We start from the raw sequence: 24,225 nt of genomic DNA, 5'->3' as shown, positions 1-24,225 counted from the left end.
TGAAAAAAATCATCGTGACCTATATAAGAGTCTGAACTACGTTCATCGAACCTTAAACAACTTCCAAAAAATTTTAATTAACAACTTGAAAAAACTGAATAGCAAAAAATATCGGCAGCACTTCTAGGAACTCGGTTAACCTTTCAAAAACCGAAATACACTGAATATATTTTTCATTTAAGTAAAAAATGCCTAAGTTTTAGGCCAATTTAGTGCTGCGAAAACTAAACCGGTAAAAACGAGCGCACAAACAAAAGTCTGACAAAAATTTTTGACGCGCGGACAATTTTAACACAGGGGCGAAGTTGCACTTCGCATACACAAGCAAAAATATGACGGATAACGCTACTGGGAAAAACTGTTGAGTAAAGTTTGAGTCTACATAATTTCTTAAGTGACGCACGCCAACTATGAGTCTACATAATTGCTAAGTGACGAAAGCCAATTATGACGCATTAGCAGTACTAGTCATTTTCAAAAAACCAACTAACATGCCTCAATTTATAGAGCGGACGCATTTTAACTAGTATACGAAAAAGTTTAATAAAAACATCCGACCCTGCCCAGGTTCGAACCCTCTTTTTTTTAGTGCGAGTCGCCTTCCCTACCTCTACGCTACAGATCCACGATACCTTGAAGCTAAAGTGCTATTTGTAATATAAAAGTCTGTGTTAATATCCTTAGCATTGGCTACATGAACACCTTAGCTTTGGCATTGAACACATTTTGTCGCAACAATATTTGCGACTTAAATTGGAAAAAGAGAGAAATCATACTATAACACAAGCTTTGCTTGTGTAAACAACTTAGAAATGATAAAATCAGGGGCGGATCTAGGATTTTCTCTACGGATAAGGGGCGGATTTTCAAAAAAAATTTCGAAGCAATCAAAAGGCTCTGTTTTAGTCCATTTTTCTGCGCCGCAGGTAAAATTTTGAAAAAACAGGCCAGAAGGATGTTTTTAGGCACTTTTTGGAAAATTTTGACCAAAAAATTGCTTTTTCGGCGCGCGTTCCCCCCTTAAAATTAATATTTATTGGCGCCCAAGGCGCCTTCAGAAAAGTTTAGGGTCCGTCAGTCAAAAATGGGTATCTCAAATTAGTTCATTAGGTGAATAATTAGACTTAATTAAGGCCGACACCCAATGAACTGAAATAAAAAATCCAAATTTTCTCCGAAAAAAAAACAATTACAAAATTTGCATGGAATATTCAAAAAATAAATGACGATCGCTAAATAAGCAGTACATGTAAGATGTAGGTGGTACATTAAAAAATACCTTAGATATGGTAATTTACTAAATTAAGCCTTCACTGAACAAAGTTATTAACGGGAAAAAGGGCTAGTACCCTTTTGCAATACACTTGCGATAAGTGTATTTTTCCCCGTTAAAAACTTTGATCACAGAATGGTCAATTTAGTAAGTTACCATATCTAAGTTATTTTTAATATGCCACCTACATCTTACATGTACTACTTATTTAGCGATCGTCATTGATTTTTAAATAGTCCATGCAAAATTTCTAATTGTTTTTTTTTCGGATTTTTATTTCAGTTTGTTGGGTGTCGGCCTTAATTAAGTCTAATTATTCATTGGGTGTCTGCCTTAATTAAGTCTAATTATTCACCTAATATTTTTTTCCCATTAGTTTATGCATATATAATATAATGTTTAAGCACATATAATGTTCATCATCTTAAAATCAATTTCTTAAACACTGTTTTAGTAATGTTCTCAGAGCATTGGAAACGCTATATATAGCCAACTGAGAGTTGAACAAGAGTCATGAACGCAACGAAACTGAAAAAAACCGACTCGCTTTTTTCAAAAATCTTCAACTTTTGAATTTCGACGAAAAAAATAGATGGCCTTAAAGCTGTTTGAATTTGTAGAACAATTTATGACGGACTCTTTTATGTTAAAATTAACCCAAACACCCACACTACGTTCATTACTCACAACCTTCATTAATCTTAAAAACATTGACATCATGTTTTGCGAATGAGTAGCGCATCAAACGTCGATCAGAGGCCCTTTACGATCAGGAACAATTTGATCTCAGCAGAAGCAATGTGACACAATTTGCTATCGCCCGCAAAACCACTGCTCGTTTAGTATATCCTTTGCTTCAGCAAAAAAAATGGTGAGTTTGAAATAAATTTTATTGTATTATTAACTGTTTCAAAGTTTTAGAATTTATATGCAGTACCAGCTGGCAACTGGACACTTTCTAGACTAAGCATTTGCATTCGTTGTGCACCTGGGCTAACAATTTAATTAAAAACTACTCACAATTCTTTGATTGAGATATTTCTTCAGGAACCCGGACTTTGCAAACTGAAATATAATAGGATGTTAGACAATCAATAGCTTTCTCGGTCGTATATTTTTATCGGTCGGAAGGAATTTTTAGAGGTGCCTTTTATTTATCTTTCCGTGCTAAAGCGGACAAACGGTTATAGATTGCGTTAAACAGTTAAAACTGAAATGGTAAGGCAATGGTACTCGCCACGGAACTGATAGATGATGCACATGGCCACGTGATGACTTTTAGTCAAAGCTAGATGATTTGACAGAAGTGTTAAAATGATTTGCATCAACAACTTACGGGACTCATCGCCTATGAAACACCACATTTTGCCAGTTTGCAATTAATAGAGCAGAAGAAAATAGAATGAGCTGAAACTCACTTTAGACTTCGAACTATACCAGCAAAAATATATTTGTAAACAAAAAAGTTTAAAGCAAGTTTTAAAGCCTGAATTATTTTTGACTCGGGTGATAGTATTGCGAAAAATGAGTTTAAGAAATTCTATGATCATAAAGAAGCTGAAAGATTTCTATCTAGGATGTCAAACTAAAGATTTGCAGTCTGCGTTTGTGCAGATCTTAAGACACTAGATTTGAGTACAAAAATTATCAGAGAAAAGACGAGGATCTTGATCACCGTCCGTCGCCCTACTTACAGACTTGACGTATAGCTCATGCAGCACTTTAGGAGTGAGCCACTCCTTGAGGATGACGCCCTGTTCTATGAAAAGCTGGATGAATTGTACTTTTGCAGACAACACAGCCTGGTACATCAGCTGCTGCAGCTGGTCTATCTGTAAACCAACAGGTGCAAATCAGAAACATTAAATCAAAAGATTCAAAAAAAACCTATGAGTTTAGTCATATCTTTCCGGGAAGAATTGCCTCATTACCAGCTTCAGAGCGAAGCGTGCTATTTATTACTTACATAGCCAGCCAAATTAAAGTCAGGAACTTAGTATTCGGGTGTGTTTAGTTTTTTTTCCCACGCAAAATCGGGTACCACAAAAATTCAACGGAAGGGGTCGAGTGGTATGTTATATTAAAGACCTTGCAATTGCGATTCAAACAGTATTAAAAGAATTCCACAAATACTCCGCAGTGTAGAGAAAAGCCGGTTTAAAATTTTTGATTGGATGGTCTAGTTTCGAACGAATAAAGCGAGCAAGCAGGCTTATAATAAGGAATCAAAACTTAAAAACTTACGTTCATCCCATGAATATTAGATTTTGAAAATTCCACAAGAGCCTTCTTGACAACAAAAAATATTTTGAAAGATATGCAAAAAATTGAACTGAACTAAAAAAACTCATAAACGCACTCAGAAACAGAAAAAAAATATTGAAATCTTTTCTGAAAAAACTTCAACTTTCGATTTTAAAAGTCAGACATAGATGACCTTAAAGCTCTTTAATTTCAAAAACAATTATGATTGATCTTTTTTGATAAAAGTAACGCAATTTGGGAAAACTGGATAAAAAGGTATTTTTTTATTCCACTGCGAAATCTGAAAATTAAATTCTTTTTCCGAAACTAGAAGTCGATCACGTTTTTCGTGAAATTTACACTTATACTGTTCGATAGTGGAGTTTGCCTTCCTTTGGACAAAGGAAAAAAATCAAAAGTCAAACCGCGGAAAATAAATTTTTAGCGTGAACAAAATTTAAGAATTTCATAAAAAAAGGAAAAATCACCAAGAACTTTATATTATAAGAGTATTCACTATGTCCATGACTCCAAAAACCATTTTTTATCGATCAGCTTTTTGATAAAAACCATTGTCAAATATACGTATTCAACTCTAATTATCGAATGTAACTCGTTTATAGACTTCGGTTTAGTTCCACTCAGCCGAAAGAAAAGACAAGAATTTCAACAGCAACGAGCTATCCTTTTTGTTCCGACCATTTGCAAAGTGGGGAAGAACTTTGTATTCGGGTGTGTTTTAGGTTTTTCATTTTGTTTTCCACGCAAAACAAGTATCACAAATAAAAATCGAATTGGGTCGAGTGATATACCATATTAAAACCATTTGAGTCGTGATTGGAATGACATTAGAAAACTGAAAAAAATGAGTGACGAGAAAAACCGGTGCGAAATTTTTGATCTAATTTCGAGCAATTATTAGCTTATTTTGAGCTTACAATAGCTCATTTTTGCTTAATTTAAGCCGTAAAAACTTAGCTTTACTCGAGTAAAGTTAATTTGTGGACCTTGTTAGCTCCATTTTTGGAATCAAACACTCCCAAAAAAAAATTAAAAAAATTGCTCCCAAAAACATTGATATCATATTTGCTAATTTTACTATAACTGCTAAAAAAACTACACTAATTTGAAAAAAAAATTGATTTTTTTGATACTATGGTAGGAACATTCTGTGCTACTTGCACAGCAACCTGCTATCCTTAATTTTAAATTGGTATTACTTACACTAATGAGAGACTGACTCTGGTCAAGGGAGAATATCTCTGACTTGGCGATATCCAGTCTGTTCCAGGCTAACGCCAACTTCAGTTGCTCGAACTTGTTCGAGCTCACTAAACACGAAAGTTAGATGGTTACCATTACCATGCAAAAAATTTGTAGCCACAGCTCAGCACAAATATCCGTAAAAGGCTAATATAGAAACGCAGACAATCGAACAATTCGGTCCATGGTCGTTAGGACTTGCGCAATTATTTTGATTTACAAAACCCTCCTGCGACAGAGTTCCAAGTAATTACTTTTACTATCTGTTTTAGACCACCTTATTTCCAAAAATAAACCTTAAAACCAAAATTGAACACAGACGCGAAGCTTCGTTTCGCAAACACTAGCGAGAACACGAAAAAAAAAGCAGCTCAATAAAGTGCAATAAGAAAAATTAAAAATAAGCCTCGAATTAGTATAAAAAAATCGTCTACGTCTGAGATTTGAAGCTGAGACCGAGAGATTAAGAGTCTCACACACCAACCACTCAGCCACAGACGCTTGATAGGTACCAAACACTAGCCAAAAATAAAGCAGAAAACAGATGCTATGCAATTTCCAATGCTATAGTGAAATTTCTAAATAAAAGAGCGCTTTTTTTGCGAGTAGGGTTAGAAAAAAAGAAGGTTCGTTATACTATACTACGCTAAACGCTAGTGTAAACACAAGCAACATACCCCAGAAAACAGAACAACCATCGATTTTTTTTCCGTTTAATTTCGAGCTTCATTGATTTAACTTCATAATTATAAAGCTCTTTGATTGTCCAGAAACTTTTATGATTGACTCTTTTTTGACAAAACTAACCCAATTTGAGAAAAATTTACCACTGAGTAGTGATCTGAGGATAGCGATATCAATGTCTCTCGTTGAAGTCCTCCTGCCGTCTAGTTTGAACACAGTGAGGAGACTCCTGCAACCGACACAGAAAAGGATATTGTCGTAGAACATCCTGCCCTGCTCTTCTTTCACACCCAGGATCTCACATGTCTTTTTATACACCTGTTCTGCCTCTTGCGGATCAATCCCGTACTCTTCCTCTCTAAAAACAGATACAATATTAGTAAAAAAGTAAGATAGATCAAGTCTTCAATACAGAGGCGAAGTGTCTTAAACGAAAAATGAAAAGCATGAATGAATTTTGTTGAAGAAATCGTAGACTCAAAATTCAGAAACAAAAAAATATTGCAATTGTTATAGAAGTCAACTACTTTCAAAACAAAAAAGAAGGATTTGGGCTTAACTCCATCCATTTCTTTTTGATTACCTTGAATTTCGTTCAAAAAATAGAGATACGTTAATTTCTATATGTACTCCAAAATTGTACAGTAAATCTTGAAACCAAACAATCTGCATATCCAACAAGAAAAATCGGGGATAAACGCCCTATCCGCTATAGTATAAGATCAAAATGAAAAAAAAAAATCAAAAACATGAATGCAAAAATTACAAACAATTGCCACAAAAAAAAAACTTGCAGAAAATCTGAAAAAACTCTACAGCCTATGAAAATATTGCAATTTTATCAAAAATTATCAGTTATGAAATTTATACGCATCTGTAAGAGAGCTGAATCGCAACAACAAATAACAAAAAAAATTTCATAAATTTCAGCCGGAAAGAACCACACTCCTGAAACATAGGCAGAACTTGCCGCCACATTCCTCTGTAGACAAAAAGTCAACTTTATAAAAACAATCTGAAAATTAATCATTTTTTTAAATTGTTTTTTTTTGTGAAATATTGAAACAATACGTTAACCCATCAATACGTTAACCCATTTATTAAATAGTTTCAGATAAATTTGAATTTCTCGAGGTAGCAATGGTTGCCTCGCTCTAAATGTCAACCAGGAGATATCATATTTTCAAAACATCTTCGTCAAAGAACCTTCTGATAGCAGATTCGCAGGCGCGACACTTGGAATTCCCAAACACAAACATTTTGTCATTACCTGGAGCCCGTATCGCTGCGGTCAGAGGCTTGCTACCTCCGAAGGACAAATACAATACCATAGTTTTGCTCATTGGGGGAAACGACGCTTTTGACGGAAGAGAGCCCTCCACGGTCCCTGAAGAAGATATTGCAAACGAACTCGCAGAATTAGCCGAGGAGCTAAGCAGACTAGCAAAGCAGATTTTTGTCATCGGAATCCCTCACCGCAGTGAATATCGATTCCGATCGGCGAGAGTGAATCGCGAAATACAGAAAAAGAAGGGAAATTGGAAGTATAGAGGCGTGTGTGAGAAGATTTACAGTACTTACCATCTAGGCAGTGACGAAATTCACTTAAGCCCAGAAGGTCTCAAGGGCATCAAAAGCATCATAAAGAACAAGATACTGTACAAGAAATACTCTGACGCTTTCAACGACGAAGGTCATCTCACCCAGTACGAGTGCACCTTCCGACACTGCTACTGCCCTTACTGAGTGTAAGCTGCAGGTTTGTGAATTGTACTTCCCTCTGTCCTTTCTAGAAATATCAAACCGCAGGCGTCCCCTTTTCGGGATCCACAGGTTTGTATATTTCTCTGACCCCATCGAATGTTCTAGAAATTTCAAACCGCAGGCGCCCCCTTTTCGGGATCCACAGGTTTGCATATTTCTCTGCACGCATCGTACCGCAGGCGTCTTTTCTCGGGAATCACAGATCCCTCTGTAAAGTCCCCCTCTGTTAACTCTTCAACGATGAGTCGCACATGCCGAACTTGCACAAGGTCCAGACCGAAAGCCGAAAAAAAGTTACAACTGTGTAGCGTGTGGTTGTCACATGCATCTAGAACCAACATGCACAGGACTATCAAACGTAGCCATCAACGGAATAAAGGAGCTTGGTCGCAACTCAATGTTACTCTGTAACGTCTGCATTGAAAACAACGAACGCGACAACTTCATTCGGAACAGGACTGTCAACAATCTGGAAGAAAAAATCAACAAAAACATGTCTAGCAATGCTGAGACACTCGAAACGCAAATTGCTCAAATTGTCGAAAAGAAAATAAACGAAGCATTGAGGAAAACACACGACAAAGTAGACGAGAGTTACGCAAACGTCGTGAAGAAAGTTCAAAGCTACAAAAACGTGAATAGTCCTCAAAACTCCAAAAACAACAACAACACAACCACTCACAGCATCGAACACAATGTAAGAGTGCAAGGGATCCATGAAGATCCTAATAAACTACCCGACGTGAATCTTGTCCAAACTCACGAAAAACTAGAGGAAATTTTGGGAACCATAGGAGTTAAACCGAAAATAGTCCAGTTTAAAAGACTTGGAACATTCAACAAAGAAAGGAAAAAGCCTAGAACACTTCTAGTTACGCTTGAAAATCCAGCAGCAGTCAATCTAGTGATTGCAAAAAGTACTGAAAAAAGAGACGAAATGAAAGAAATGAATATATTTCTGTCACGTGCTCTATCTGAAGAAGATTCTATCAAAGATAACCTCTGCCTGAAACGACGTAGGGAAATGCTTGAAGAAGGCGTACCACTAAAAAAACCGAAAATAAGAAACCTTGAGCTTTTCCATGATGGAGCAAAAGTTCAATCAAACCAAACTTCCCAGCCAGAACAAGAAAATACAACATCCAACGTTTGACTAGATCATCTCCACATTTTACAATTTAATGCACGCAGCTTAGTTAACTATGAAAGAAGATTCAAAATGGCAAATGCAACAAAAATTGGTTTGTACAGTGTTATTTGTATTTGTGAGACATGGTTAAACTAAAATATCTCAAACTCTGAACTACTACTTGCTGAATACAACATTTACCGAGCAGATAGAGCACAGCAGTCGTCTAACACTCACGGAGGTGCCCTGATTGCCATTAAGAACTCACTAAACTCCCAAAAAAAAACTCGACGTCGAATGTTGTGTCCTATGTAACATAACCCTAGCAAACGAAACCATCTATATATGCTCCTTTTACAACCCCCCTAGAGCCAGTCAATACAGATATGACTACCAATGTTTCAACAAAATTCTCGAAGCCATCCCTAAAAACAGTAAAGCAGTCATATGTGGAGACATTAACTTTCCATCTACAAACTGGGACATTTTCAGCAGTCAAGAAAACGATGAACAAGAAATCCTAGAAATGTTAGAAGATAGGCTTCTTCAACAGAGCATTAACTTTCCGACCTGCGGCACAAACACGTTGAACTCTGAACACGATGAAAATTTTGATAAGATCTATGACTGCTCTGACCATATTGCAATCAGAACAGCAATAGAACTTAAACATTTCGATCCTCCCCCAGCAATGACAAACTTCTACAGTTTTGGGTCAGGAGATTATGACCGGATTGTTGGTGCCATGAAAGATCGGCCCTTCAACCCCCAATTCTACACCAATGTTGACAATATGTTCAACGAACTTCAAGACTACTTAACCGACTTGATAGACACTCACGTCCCAAAAAGAACCAAATATCGTCAATCGCTACCACCTTGGATTACACCGAGTACATCACATCAGATGAAAACACGCAAAAGAGGTTACTCGAAAAACGACCAACTAGCTACCGAAAAAATAAGGTCCTCAAACTAGAAAGCCAAATCACTGAATTATGTGAACATGATCGAATCTCATAACAAGAAAAAATTTTTGGTTCAAGAAATTGTGGTCAAATTTACAAGCACCTTAAGCATATCAATAGAGCTTCGAACATCCCGAAAACAATCAAGTTCAAAGACAAAATGACATCAATTCCAGAAGAAAAGGTAGAAATGTTTAACACATTTTTTCACTCAGTGTTCTCAGCCAAAAAGAACTACAACTTCCTTGACATAAAGTGCGAATCACCAACCCTAACAAACTTCAGCGTTTCAAACAAAACAATAAGTAAAATTCTGGCAAATATAGACACTACAAAAACTTGTGGACGAAATGGTCTACCTCCAGGGTTTTACCAATGATGCGGCAAACAAATTAGTAATATACTCAATAAGCTTTTCAAGAATATTAAACGCATACGCAAAATCCCAACGAGTTGGAAGACAGCGGCTGTAACACCCATTCACAAAAAGAACGACCCAAAAGACGTTGAAAACTATCGCCCAATCTCCCTTCTAAACATTGACAGCAAAATCTTTGAAAAATGCATGTACTCTCCACTCTACGAGCACTTTAAAGAACATCTTTCCATAAACCAACACGGTTTTGTGAAGAAACGCTCCGTTATGAGCAACATGCTCCGATTCCTAAATCGAATCTAAAAGCCCTGGATGAAAATCCCCATGATGAGATCATTGCTTTTTATGCTGATTTCTCCAAGGCCTTCGATAAAGTCCCCCACAAATTATTACTCCGAAAATTTAGTGATATTGGTGTAGGTGGATGCCTACTCGAAATCATCTACGATTATCTCAGAAACCGAATGCAATTTGTTCGGGTTGATTTCTACACATCCACCGTCCTCGAAATAACCAGCGGGGTACCCCAAGGTTCACTCCTGGGCTCACTCCTGTTCTGTGTTTTTATAAATGATCTCCCTGAAGTCCTACGCTTCAGTGACCCCTCAATATTTGCTGACGATCTAAAAACTCTATCTGTTGGACGCAAACAAGGTGAAATACAACTTGACTTAAACAAAATCGGAGATTGGGTTAGACAAAACAACATGGAACTGGCATTCGAAAAATGCGCTCAAATAAACTTCAGAGGTGTTGATATAAATCTATTTTTGAACGGAAATCGTGTACCTCAGCCAAAATCTATAAAAGATCTGGGTATTCACATGTTAGGAGATCTTAGTTGGAGCACTCATCTAACCGAACGATTAAAGAAAGCAAACAAATTACTATAAAGTCTAAGACGAAATGTAGCATATAACGTCAACACCTTTGTAAAACTAGGTCTCTACAAATCAATATTACTACCAGTCCTAACCTACGGCTGTCACTGTGCGAACTTTCTGAGAAAAGACCTACAAAAACTTGAATTTTTTCAAAAGAAAGTAGTAAAGTGGATATGTGGAAAACACTGCCAAAAATACACTGATCAACTTAGAATGCTCAACATTTTAGCTCAGATCAATGAATTACTTTTGCTTTCAAAACTCTGCACTGACTACGAACACCACAGCATCCCACAGCTAACAATACCCTAGACCGACGATTAGAGCCCTTCAAATTACCCAAAACTCGAACAGAAAAACGCAGGGGAGAATTCGTTATTCGTACAACCAGAGTTCTATTCTATTTACAACTCTGGTTGTAAATATCTTTTCTATTTACAACCAGAGTTGCAAATAGAAAAGATCATTTAGTCAATTTCAGGATAGAACAGGGACTCAAACAGCGCATCACAACTCTTATGTGGAAATTCTACAGTGAAAAATACAGTACCCTCAACCTCTGCACTTGGCAGATATGCTGCGACTGCACAACGTGCAAAAATAACTGGACAATATTATAAACTCTGTGGAAGAAATTCCCACCAGTTTTCTACTGGAAAGCCACAACAACAACAACAACAACAAACGATTTCAAATAAAATTGCTTACACCTAAAGCACACGTAACTAATTAAAACTATACCTAGTTTCACGCTTATTTACATTTCAAAAAATCAGAATTAAGGCAATCGAAAAACACTGAAAATTTATTTGCAAAAAACATTTCTAGCAAAAAAAACTCAAAAAAAAGTTTTATTTCTAACAAAAAATTTTGGCGGCTATAAAAACCAGAAAACTATAAACTATTAATATTCTCATGAAAATGAAAAAAAGAGTATCACAAATCTACCAAATCAATTACAGATTTAATTACCCGGCAAGTAAGCTAATAAAAATTGGGTCGAAATCAATAAAGCCGACAAAAAAATCAATTTACATCTAAAAATCGTTTTCAGCTGTAAAACAGTTATCACGTCAGTCGTTGAAGCCAGCTTTTGAATTATAGCTTTAGACGTTCGTCTTGGGTGGAAATAGAGATGTATTAGGAGATAACCAAATTTTAGTCATCCTGTTGACAAAGTTGTTTACGGGGAAAAAGTCTAGTGCCCGGTTGCAATACCCTTGCTTTTCGCAAGGGTAATTACATTTCAAATATTGAGAAAACAAACATCGACCGGTCTGCTGAAGTTAGTATAATTTTATTTCATCGATTTCATCGGAGTTCTTCTTTGCGTAAATATTTAAAACCTCAGAAACTCGACCTGATCCCCTCGCGCGTAGACATATTCAATGAAAAAAAAAAACAATAGACAAAACTTCTGGATCATAATTACGTTTCATCTACATAGAAACTCGGCCCCACCTCACAATAGCACCATTTTTATGTTGCAATGAGGGGCTTTACAAGGCCAAGTATTGAGATCAAATATGTTTGTCATGGGCTAATGAGTCCAGAGGCCAAATTTTTAGGGCGAAAAAAGAGCCAAAGACTCACTGAGCTTCATTTGAGTTTGTATCTGCAGATGATTGGACTGTTCTCTTCTTCATTTTATGGTAGACGTACGCAATTGCATCCGCACACCTGCCACTGCCCTCCACAATGACTACAGGTGTTTCGTGTTTCAGTGCTTCCACAGCTGTGTTTAGGGTTCCAGGGCCTCCTTCCACCATAACACAGACGATTGGAACTTTGAGCTCATCTTCCACAGATGCCGTTGCTCCATCTAGATCAGAATTGCCAGCTGCTGCCGCTTTGCCATGAATCTAAACGCAAACAGATGCATTTTTCTTGAAACGAAATTGAACATAGCAAAAAAAAATTGATAGATGGATGTCACCTATAATATATACAATAAATTATACAGCATTGATGAAAACACTCAAGCTCCGCGATTCTCGTCTTTTCCAAGTTTATATGCAATATAATCGTAAATATCTAATCTAATAAAGTGGATGATACACAGCCACAAAATCGCTTGCTAATGAAACCGAGCACAAATTTGAGCGAGTCAAGATTGAAAATCAAACTCGATAAGTATCAGGGTCTTGTTGGAACATTTCTTTGCTTGAGAAACGGAATGAATATCTTATTGGCTAATACAAATATAATTAAATGAATATATTGAACTGCACCTTTGTAAGTTCGATGCATATCTTTTTCAGCTGTAGTTCACTTTTTAAATTCTCAATAGCAGAACCAGGGCGTTTTGAACGGGTCGAATATGCTTTTAAAAAGCAATATCACCAGCGCTTGCTTGTGTAAAAAAAACATCAAATTCATCTCTTTTCATTTCAGGAAATTTTTATGGATACATTTTTTCATGACTTTTTAATTCCACTGATAATTCCCAATCCATGGGAACCATATCAGGTGAGATTTAATCCTATTATAACACAATCTATTGTAACATGATCCCCTTGCAAAAAAAAAAACTATCCCTTTTAAGCGGCTAACTTCATTCTTGCATATCTCAGCCTCCATCTCTCCTCTGATGGCCATTTCCTTCCCAAACTGGCCCTCACTCCCGTCATCCACCAGCACAAAGTGGGTGTGGTGGGGGTCTAGGTGGCACTCGATCAGATTCTGACCCCTCGTCGCACGGTACAGTTGTTTCTCCTTCTCCGATACTTTGCCACTGTACTCTGCCGGAAAATTCCCATTGCCCTGAATTAACGAACACGCCATGGGCTTTAAAAACTTAAGCAAAGTACAGCAATTAAAACTATAAGTGAGTGAGCACCATTTTTCAGACATTCACTTGTAACACCTCATCGATAAACCTTATGCGCAAATATCAGTCAAATTGAAGGTCATCGTTCCCGAAATACTTACATCTTTGCTAACAAGAGTGTGTCTGTTGGTGATTACACCCCAAGTGGCCACTCCTATAGTCACAAGGGAGTTGTCCTTCTCCCCATGGGCCAGAATGTAATCGTGTACTGCCTCTCCACACAGCTTCATGATACCCGCATTGGACCCGCCAGTCACTATCCAAGCACCTGAATACGAGCTGCTTGATAAGTACTATTCCAGAACATCTACAAACTCCTCTTTCCGTAAGAGTATCACAGCTCAAAAGTTTAAACAAAGTATCAATTTTTCAACTTTTGAGTTTCTGAAATTGTGAACCAATATCAGCGAACATGAGGAGAGCAACAAAACGGGTTTTTGCTAAATAAAACAATTATATGACGTATCTGTAGCAGTATCCGGCACGGGTTATTTTTTGCCCAATCAAAAAGCACACAAAAAATACAAATATACAAATTTCGGTGCCATTCGGTTAGTACTAAATTGTCTCTCATGTGCGAAAGTAAACGATGTCCATTTATTTCAGAAACGTCCAGGTTAGAACACTGACCAGTGGAGACGGCCACCTTCATGAGTCCCTTTTTGAGCCCATCTTTGAGCTTCTTGTCCATCTTGAGATCCCCTGCTCCACCAGTGATTGATATTATCATCTTAGGCTGGGGCAGCTTCCAGTGCTTGTATGCAAACTCCACTAGGCGATGCACATTCGTGTCCGTAGATACTCGGATGTACTAGAACAAAAATTGCTTGCCTGAAGTCTATTTCTTGCGCACTATTTCTGGAAAAAAATAACTCCGGTAACTTTGTTTCAACGAAATTGATTACGCACTTGTTGTTCCGTTTCGACCATTGAAAATGGAGAGGAATTGTGGATTCGGGTGTTTTAGTTTTTTTGTTTTCAGCTACCACAAATATTCATCGGACAGGGTTGAGGGATATATCATATTAAAGCCCTTTCAGTCGTGATTCAAACGGTGTTAAAAAATTTGAAAAAATTTTCGCAGTGTCGAGAAAAACTGGTTTGAAATTTTTAATTTTCGGTCTGATTTCGAGCTAATTGGTATGATAGAAATAGCAATAGCTTATTTGAGCTTAATTTAAGCCGTGAAAACTTGGTTTTACTCAGGTAAAGGTCGTTTTTTGGAGTTTTTTTAGCGCAATTTTTGGAATCTAAAACTTGAAAATTCAAAAAATTTCCGCAAAAAAAAATTTGAAATGTTTTTTATTTTTTTAGTCATTTTTTTTCAAAAACTGTGGCTATTCTTGTTTATTCTGTATTCGTCAAATTTTCTTCAACGCGTACAATCCTTCGGCTGGGGGGATGGGCTAGCGAGGTTCGGCTGAAGATGAACCCCAAGTGAATAATTCTTTCATTAGCGATCACACCTCTAATTTTTACAATACAGTCAATCGCCTGTGCACCAATTTCACGTTCTACCACAGATTAAAAAAATTAAAATCAACAGTTTCTCACTACACAAAAGATGACTTGGCCGAAAAACGTTGATTATTTCTAATGGTTAGCATTTAGCTGAACGTACATGAGCAGTTCGGTTTGTGGCGGTGCCTGAGAAGTGTATTTCTCCGAATGAGTTAGTCGGCTCTTCCTTTGTGTGCTCTTTAGCCGACCATTTAACGCCCTGTTCCGCATTCGTCAAATTATCTCGCGTCTTCGCATGCTTGTCTACGTGACGCCCACAAGCACAAATACTAAAAAAACGCATAGCGCTAATAATTTGGGTCTGCTAAAAATATTCATAGTACATTTTCAAAACTGAAGACTTTATAATGAAAATTGGCTTATTTCATTAAGGAAATTTGAAACGCTGATTGGTCTAAAGTAATTGTCATTAAAAATACAACTTCAACATCTTACCCAGATTCCGGTGGGGCTTTTTCATCTGGAATGAACACGAAGCATTCCCTTCTTTTGAATTGGAAATCATTTTTGATGTCGGAGATTTGATTCTAAAACAACAAGATAGTTAAAAACAAACAGTGGGCCCGAGAAGACGCCAGTTGCTCTAACCATGCACACTCAGTAAATCATAAAAACATTCTCTACAAACGCCAAATATTGGAGAAACGGTTAGTTAACACATGCTTCAATCATGCGGGGCAAATCAATCTACTGAGAAAACCGGGGTCTGAAACCAAATAAAACATTAGGGTAATGATGACAGAGATCGCTATGCTCTAAGAAGCGACCTTAGCAATCTGGGCATTTAAATGCAGCAAATTAAACTACAGCAATTACTTATTTGAACTAGGTAAATTGTTTGATCAAGAACTAAATGTGAACTGACTATTGTGGCTTAAGAGGTCGGTCTTGTTGGTAAATGAACATATGATAAAATGTGCACCACTTTTTTGGATGCTGAGAAACGAGGCTTTATCGAAGGCTAATGTTCACAAAACATTAGCGAAGGCTTATGCGAAGGCTTATGCTTATGTTTATCGAAGGCTTATGCAAAACGGCCCACTAGACCAAAAATATCGGATAAAGACCTGTATAAAAATGATAAAGCAAGGTAATAGGAATCAGAACAACAAAAACCCACTATGAAAGACTCGAGACATTCGAATCCGATTACAGTACCATTCGATCGAAGGAATGCAGCACCACTAGGAATAAAACGTTAAATCCCTTTCTCACGCTAGTAATGAGCATCATATCTACACTGCCACAACACAATCTGGTGACCTTGACCTCTAAGTGGTCTCACCTCTGCCACTTGTCTGGCAATCAACTGGGTCAACTCAGTCGCACTGTTAGCCAGGAAACACATGTGCTTCATTAGTGGCCACGATGACCCCCACGAGAACGAAGAATAGGCTGAAGAATTCGAACTCCCTCCCCAACCGGGTGAGCTGGCATTTGCACCCTTGGATCGAAACCATTTGGGTGTTTTCTGCTGCCGCTGTTTTGAATTGAGTTTATGGCATTCGATTTCGTACCTGGTCGCAAGCTGACGCCATCGCGAACTCACTTCTTCGACTGCGTTAAATTGGCAACCATTTAGTTATTCAAAAAACTTATTCCATTGTGAATTTTGAAATCCCCAAAAACAGTGTTAAAAAGCTTTAACCAATTATTTATTTTTTGGGAGTAGATGACACACACAAAAAATTGAAACAAAAAATTCACAGCATCGCAAAAACTAGAAACTTGAATCAAATCTATTGAACCTTCAGAATGAAACAACTCTGCTATCTCTCTCCACGCCTCTTCTCTCTTCTGCGTGTTGTCATACTGAGCATCGTCAACCGACCACAAAACAGGACGAAGTTCAATCGCTTTTATGAAGTCAACAACAGGCGAATTCTGTTTTCCTTTCGAGGCTGCAAGAGAAGAAAAATTGGACGTTGGGCTTGAATTAATATTCGGCAAAGGTGGCTTTGTGTTGAATGTTCTATTGGAAAAGGTAACTCGCTGTGGTTTGGCAACAGATTTTCTCGACACTCGAGGAGAAGATTTATCAGATACAATTTCAGACACCATGTCGATTTGAACCACATTAGCGAGATAAACGAAGAAGAAATTATTCCATAGGAAACGAAGCAAGCGTAGTACAGTGCGTAGTAAACTGTTTTAAAAGATGGAAAATATAACTATTGTATTCATAGACAGGTGTTTGTACAGAGCAATAACAATGGAATATGCAACACCAATTCCATGCAAACTACGGTTGCAACGTTTTTGAGCGACTGACGATTGGATAGTATCTGCTGACCGCGAAAGCAAGCAAATTTTCCAAAAACCAAACGCACGATTGTAAATATCTAATCAACAACCGACGCTTTGAGTATAATATAATTCACACTCATCAACGGCAACGGATTTTTTTAGTTGAAATCATTTATTGGCACAACTTGCGGGAAAAAATGAAAAGCTACGAATAACTGATCGAAAATACGAAATAGCTTGAATACAACTTTAAAAAATAAATAGATGTAACACTATGTCAATGGTTTGATCTAACTACGCATGCCCTACAATTTACATTCAATACAATTGACTGGCACTGGGAAAACTTCGGACATTTCGAGTGCATAAAGGGTTGTTAAACCTGTGATTGTTAAGAACCATTAAAAAAGAAAAGAACGCATAAAATGACAGCGACTTTTTGAGAAAAAAAAATACCAAAGCAAAGGCGGCTTAAGTGGGAATTCGACCACCCCTTTCCACGAAACTTTCCCAAAAGTTCCCACAAACCACAAAAAAAGTCAGAGGAACAACCAAGCCAAGCTATACAAAACATCGCCATCAATTGTTTCTCTTAACAAATATTACATACCAAACTGTTTCCCAGAAGACAAACTTACAATGTTCTGAGCACAGACTACATGTTTTTTATTCCTCTTTTTCATTTCGGCAACAGTTAGGACCGTATTGGCCAAAATATCAGAGAAGCGATCTTCGACCGAGAGTTGGTCGTGGCTAGTGGGCGAATTCAGAAGCAGAGTTCCAGGCTCCGAGAGCTTGCGCTCTGGAGGGTTCAGAGCCGAAGTGGTACATACACTTTCAGTTCCGCTCTATTATGGCCGCAGTTAACATGGTACTAAGTTATTCAATTGTTCCCGAATCAACATGCGTTTTGAGGCCAATGAAATGTCTAGACACGATGCTTCCGTTAATCGTGTAACAGAAATTCCGAAAACCAAATGGCAGAAAACTTTAAACTAATCAAATTCTTTAGGTGGTCAAGCTTTTCCTTTTAATTGTTGAAAATTAACTGGCTAAAAACTTTCTGACATTCAGTTATACTGTCACGAGGAAGCTTTCCATTCTTTTCATTTACTGTTTAAACATTGATTCAAAAGACATCTGTGGCTATTGAACACATGTTAGCCATTCTCGACACACACAAATAGATTGTTAGGGGCCATGAACTGAACCACAAACATGTATATTACTTCAAGTTGCAAGTAGCAATAAGTTCAAAATCAAATCTAACGATGACAAAATTAGTTCCGTGTCAAGTGTCATTCGTTGGAATTATTTCTGACCAGTTTATGGATGTTGGCTGCTGTCTGCGTGTCCGCAGTTTGTGCAGGCGCTGAGATAGATCTCAGAAACATTATAGGCAAACTTGGATTTTTTTTGAGCGGATTAGTTACTTCAGCTACCCCTCCCTCTTGTTCATCTTCACGAGCTGCTTCATCGAATGATTGCTCATCCGCGAGTGGAAAGTCGAAAGACTCGTTGCGAGGTGGCTAACATATTGAAGACTGATATCAGCGTTTAAGCTGCATGTCATTTTTTAAATTACAATTACAGTTAGAATGGCTTAAAAAGTAAAATACTAAGAGATGATATCAATTGATTTCTTTTCGTTCGCATAAAAAGGATTCTTTAAAAGCGAGCTAAATTTACCCGTTTAGGATATTGCTGAAAACACGTATGGCTAAATATTTTTCTTTAAAATCAAGAAATCGAAATCATTAAGCCTGTTCCAACTTACGCTTCCATCTGTTCTTTTTCTAAACTTCAAATTCAAGAAAATATGATTATGTTAAATTAATTCCAAAGATTCCGACTGCAAGTACAAGAGGAATCATTTTAATCTAGAATGAAACGCTGAAATTGACTAGAACTGTGTAATCTAACCTCTATAGCATTCTCGTTGTAACCTTGAGGCGAAGGTGCACCCAGTCCATCCACAGCGTCAACATCGATCGAGTTGTCCGACTGGTCCGAGGCGCCTCTGCCCAAGTTGTTCAACAGGAGCGCATCGTTACCATTCTTCTCTACACCCATCTTTTCTGTTGTTTTTTTTATTCACTCCAACATCACTTCATTTAAATTACAATCATATATTTCTCATATATTTCTCGAACATTTGCTGTTTTGCCGGGTGAGTATCTTAAACGTTCACCATAAAATATCTGAAATACCAAACCGATACACTTTTGTTTTCAAAACCAAAGAAGCCGTTCGGGCTTCAAATGCGGATACACAGGAGCGAAGCAGAACTTCGCAAACACAAGCAAGAAAACAGGAAAAAGTAACACTAAAAAGATAGAAAAAGAGAAACCAGGTCAGAAAGGGTAGAATTAAGCCTTGACAAATAAAACTGCGGCTTAGTGCTGGAAAAAATCTCCCTAAATGGAGACTAAGAATAACACAACACGTCCTCGCATCTGTGTCACAGGAGCTTCCCGCAGTGACCAAAATGGATTAAAATCGATTATCTACGGAAAACTATACAGATTCTAGATAAATTGTAATTCATTTTTATACAGTAAAAATTCGATAATAATCATTAGATAATCGATTAGAACTCATTTTGATTTGCTAAGATTTTATAGAGTATATCTTCAAAATATGTAATCACCATCAAAGGACAATAAATTTGGTTTTTCTTTGTCAAGTTTTACACAGATGACATACAGATTTTATACAGGTTATATACAGATTACATACAGATTTTTTTTCGGATAACTCCGTTTGACCCCTGAATGCAAGAAGTTATGAAGACTTCGACCACATTGATTTAAAAAGAGAAACAAAGGAACAGATCATTTTTAAATCTACTCTTACTGTTTGCAAAAACAGGCCTGGCCATATTGTTCGAAATTGAATTGTAAGTTGATATTTAATCAACATTACTGCTGTCTTGCAAATCAAACAATTATATCCTGAAACGTTGGAGACAACAAAACATTGGAGACAACATAATTTTAATATTCCTGAAACGTTGGAGACAACAAAAACTGCAGAGACAAGTTTTTAGACTGAAACTAAGTAAACATGCAAAAAGTTTTCGATTTTGTCTTTTTAGCTTTTTTTTAGAATAAAGAGTTTATTTGTAATTTCGTTAAAATTCTAGTGAACTTTGTGAGTTCCTAATCCCTCTGGTATATAAATTCCAGGAAATCCTACTTATTGTGGGTAACAACGACCTATATTCTACACTGTGCTCTCAAACCCTATCCAACTTCTGGCAATTCGCCGATGGTCTCCATGACCAAGTGCGGCTTAGGATCTGTGCCCTCTAGCCTCGCCTCAATCATGAAATGCAGCTGTCCAAAAAAAACAGGGAAGATCGAGAATATGGTATCTCTACTCAACGTAGAGCTGCAAAAAACTGTTATGGCAACCATTGCCTCAGACAGGCAATTCGAAAACTTTTTGCCAAACGAACATTACCAACTGAATCAAAATGGTTATAGACATATGGCGAGGCTTATAGCATCTACGTGTCAAAAATTTGCAAATTAAACCTGCACATACAATCTTTTTGAGATCCCCGGGTTGACGTCTATAAAAAAAAACGCTTATTATACAATTTCATATATGGCGACTATGGAAAAAAGGTGTATCATACAATTTTCATACAAAGTTTTAAAACTGTATTAAACGTTTTTAGAGAAATAATTCTGTTCTATTTCCGTCTTTTGAAACTTTTTGCTCAATAAAAACATGTTTTTATTTTTGTTGAAAAAAATGCTTATCATAATGTTTTCAAAAAAAGTAAAAATAAAATATTCAAAATTTTTTTAACGATGTTTCTGGATGAATTTACATGAGTTTAAAAATTTTTTATTGAAAGAATGCATTTTGACTCTCAAAAATATTATTTTAATTTTGGTCAAAAAATGCTTATCATATAATTTTCATATATAAAAAATGTATGATATGCATTTTTTCATAAGCAAAAACACAAATTTGAGGTAAAAAATTTTAAATCCCTTTTTTGGTTGCAAACTTGCTTTTGTGCTAAAATAAAAACTTTTGCGAAAAAAAAATTTTGCATGCAAAATTTGACTTTCTGTGTTTATAACTTGGTTCAGAATGAGTTTTTCACCCAAAAAATTTAAAAAATCACAAAAAAGTGTTTTTTTTTGTAAACACGATTATTACTATTTTTTTCATTAGCTAAGATAAAAAAAATTTTCTCAACTACCAAAACTTTGAAACCAAAAATTATCTAGCCATATACCAAAAGTTACAGTTTTGGCATATAATTCCATGTGAAAATGTAAAAATAAGCAGCAGTCACCCTTTGGAGCGAATTTTTAGCCTCAGCTGTGTATAATTGCCCCTCCCCTAGCACTGAGTTAGGCTGTTTTTTCCATTGCTTGCTTAGCCCAAATGGCCTTTAGTTAAATTTGGATTTTAGTTGACGGTTTCTATTTTGATGTGCTCTTGAGGCATCAATTTAGCTGAGAGATAAGCATAATGTGCATCTGTTCGCGCACGGTTTCTTTTGCGTTGTGTTCAGGGCTTATTTTAATGGGTTTTAGCTTTTTAATGCTGTTTAGGCGACTGGCGCAGTTGAAAATGTCCTCGCTGTGCGTAGCTGGTTCTGTGTATTCTATCTGATGCAGCAATCGTCCTCCTAGAGCATCTCTTCAATCTCAGTTGTGTATGTTTTTCCCTACCCTAAAGCTAGTTTAGGTTCTTTTTCGCGTTGTTGGCTTAGCCAGAGTGAGAAGTTTTGTTTTGTTTCGTTTTAAGGTTAAGATTGCTTTTTGCTGCAGTCTTGAAGCTTCTTTTAATGCTGTTTAGGCAACTGGTGCAGTTGAAAAAATCCTTGCTCTGCGTAGCTGGTTCTGTGTGTGCTGTCCGATACATCAGTTGCCCTCCTGCAGCATTTCTTCAGCCTCAGCTGTGTATGTTTACCCTCCCCTAGTGCTGGCTTTGCGTTGCTTGCTCATGCCAAGTGGCTTTTTGGTTAGTTTGATTTGAAGGTTTTTTTTTCTGTTTTGCTGCGCTCTTGACGCCTCCATTAAGCTAAGGGAGTAGACAAAAAATTCATTTGCTTGCGCACAGTTTGTCAAGAAAGGTGTTTGTTGGTTTATTTTGATAATTTTCAATTTTTAAAGACATTTAAGCCCGTAGCGCAGTTGAAAACGTTCATGCTGTAGGTAGCTTGATCTGTATGTGATGTATGATGCAGCAGTCGTTATCCTGGAGCATCTCATCAGCCTCAGGAGTGTAAGCTCTCTCCTCCCCTAGTATTGGCTTAGATTCGTTTTTGCGTTGTTTGCTTAGCCCGAGTAGTTTTTTGTTTAATGTGGGTTTAAGGTTAAGAAGGCTTTTTGCTGCTCTCTTGAGGCTTCATTTTAAGCGATTTTGTGATTGTGGCAACTAAGCCAACAATCTTCGAGCCAACAGTTGAAGCCAACACTTGGAAAAAAAAAATTTTTTTTTTGATTTTTTAAAAAATCTTTCAAGTCTCCTTTGAAACTAGAATGAACAAAACTTGCACTTGCAAATGCAAGGAAAGTTTTTAATAGCACAAGATAAGTCAGTGATTGGATTGTGGCAACTACGCCAACAATCTTTGAGCTAAAACCACTTGAACCAAAAAATGATTTTTTGATTTTTTAAAAAATTTTCAAGTCCACCTTGAAACTAGAAAGAACAACACTTGCACTTGCATTTACAATGAAAATTATCTACAGCATGAGCAAAATCGGTTGTGGCAATTTGTTCATTGTTGTTTAAGGTGGGACTTTAAACTTCTTTTTGTAAAATAGTTTTCCGGTTCAAGTGATTTAAGCTCAAAGATTGTTGGCTTAGTTGCCACATCACTGATTTTTAGTGTGCGGTAATCAAAAATCATTGTAGTTTCAAGTGCAAGTGTTGTCCATTATTGTTCAAGGTGGTACTTTAAACTTCCTATTTATAAAATCATATTTTTTCCGACTCAATTTGTGTATGCTCAAAAATTTTCGGCTTTGTTTCTTTTCGTAAATGTTGCTCCGTTGTTGCTGTTTAAAAATTCAATTGTCTGTTATTTTCAAAGATAATATTTAAAGCCGAAAGAACTTTTGAAAAAAAAAGGTCACATAAACTTTCATATTTCTCGATAGGTGTTCATTCCAGTCCCCATTGAAATTAGAATAAGCAGCACATGCGCTTGCGACCACAATGAAAGTTGCTTACAGAAAAAAAAATTTATGTGGCAACTAAGCCCACAATCTTTGAGCAGACAACAACTGAACCGAAAAAAAAAATTCGGGAAATTTTTTTAAAAAAAACCTTTTAAGTTCCGCTCTGAAATTAGAATGGACAACACTTGCACTTGCAACTACGATAAAAATTGTCTACAGCACATACAAAATCCGTTGTGACAATGTAGCCGATAAAACTTGATCGAACAAATGAAAACCCAACAATTCATTTTTCTCGGAAATTTTTTTCAATTTCCTTGTTACTGAAAAAAAAACAAGGCTACGACTCGAACCAAGACCTTAGGGTACAAAGGCAACTGATTTACTTCCAGGCCAAGGAGGAGGTAACCTGGAGGATGTTGAGAACAGTGGTGAAAAAAGTTAGCTGCATAGCCAGCAAGTGATTCAACCGACTTTGTCAAACTAAATGTTAACTAGAAAAAAGTCTATATTCCAGTTTGATAACGCTTGTTAATAGCAAGCGTAAACAAAAGCAATCCTAGTTAAGAAATTTATCTTTAAAGTTAGAGTTTCAGTTTGAGAATGCTTTTTTTGCTGCGCTCTTTGGGTTTCAATTTAGCTGAGAGGGAAGGCATAATGTGCATTTGTTCGCGCACAATATATCTTGTGCTGTGTTCACTGATTTTTTTTGATGCATTATTATTTCTTATACTGTTTAGCCCACTGGCGCAGTTAAAATTATCCTCGCTGTGATGAGCTGGTTCTATGTGCTGTCTGATTCAGCAGTCATCCTTGTTGAACGTATCTTCAGCCTCACGTGAGTATGTTTTCCCCTCCCCTGGAACGGGTTAGGTTATTTTTTG

The 24,225-nt window shown here is 36.8% G+C and overlaps 1 protein-coding gene across 6 annotated transcripts in view; it reads right to left on the bottom strand.

Annotated features, from left to right (window-relative positions):
• Positions 1-19,380, bottom strand: part of LOC134843926 (transient receptor potential cation channel subfamily M member-like 2) — a 67,336-nt gene extending 47,956 nt beyond the window's left edge. Inside the window, exons 1-12 of one of the 6 annotated variants that reach the window (XM_063860277.1) lie at positions 19,107-19,380; positions 18,873-18,887; positions 15,372-15,463; positions 15,037-15,205; positions 14,046-14,226; positions 13,517-13,683; positions 13,139-13,348; positions 12,179-12,447; positions 5,608-5,822; positions 4,742-4,848; positions 2,968-3,105; positions 2,294-2,338 (exon numbers count right to left, since the gene is read on the bottom strand). In XM_063860277.1, coding sequence (XP_063716347.1) covers positions 2,294-2,338; positions 2,968-3,105; positions 4,742-4,848; positions 5,608-5,822; positions 12,179-12,447; positions 13,139-13,348; positions 13,517-13,683; positions 14,046-14,226; positions 15,037-15,205; positions 15,372-15,463; positions 18,873-18,887; positions 19,107-19,256 — 1,758 coding nt within the window. In that variant the 5' untranslated portion in view covers positions 19,257-19,380. The other 5 variants (XM_063860275.1, XM_063860274.1, XM_063860273.1 and 2 more) reach the window with 5 other exon arrangements.
• Between the last annotated feature and the right edge of the window lie 4,845 nt (positions 19,381-24,225).

This window comes from Symsagittifera roscoffensis, chromosome 4 (assembly GCF_963678635.1).
Source record: "Symsagittifera roscoffensis chromosome 4, txSymRosc1.1, whole genome shotgun sequence".
NCBI classification, from domain to species: domain Eukaryota; kingdom Metazoa; phylum Xenacoelomorpha; order Acoela; family Convolutidae; genus Symsagittifera; species Symsagittifera roscoffensis.
This window is presented reverse-complemented; position numbering and strand designations above follow the sequence as displayed.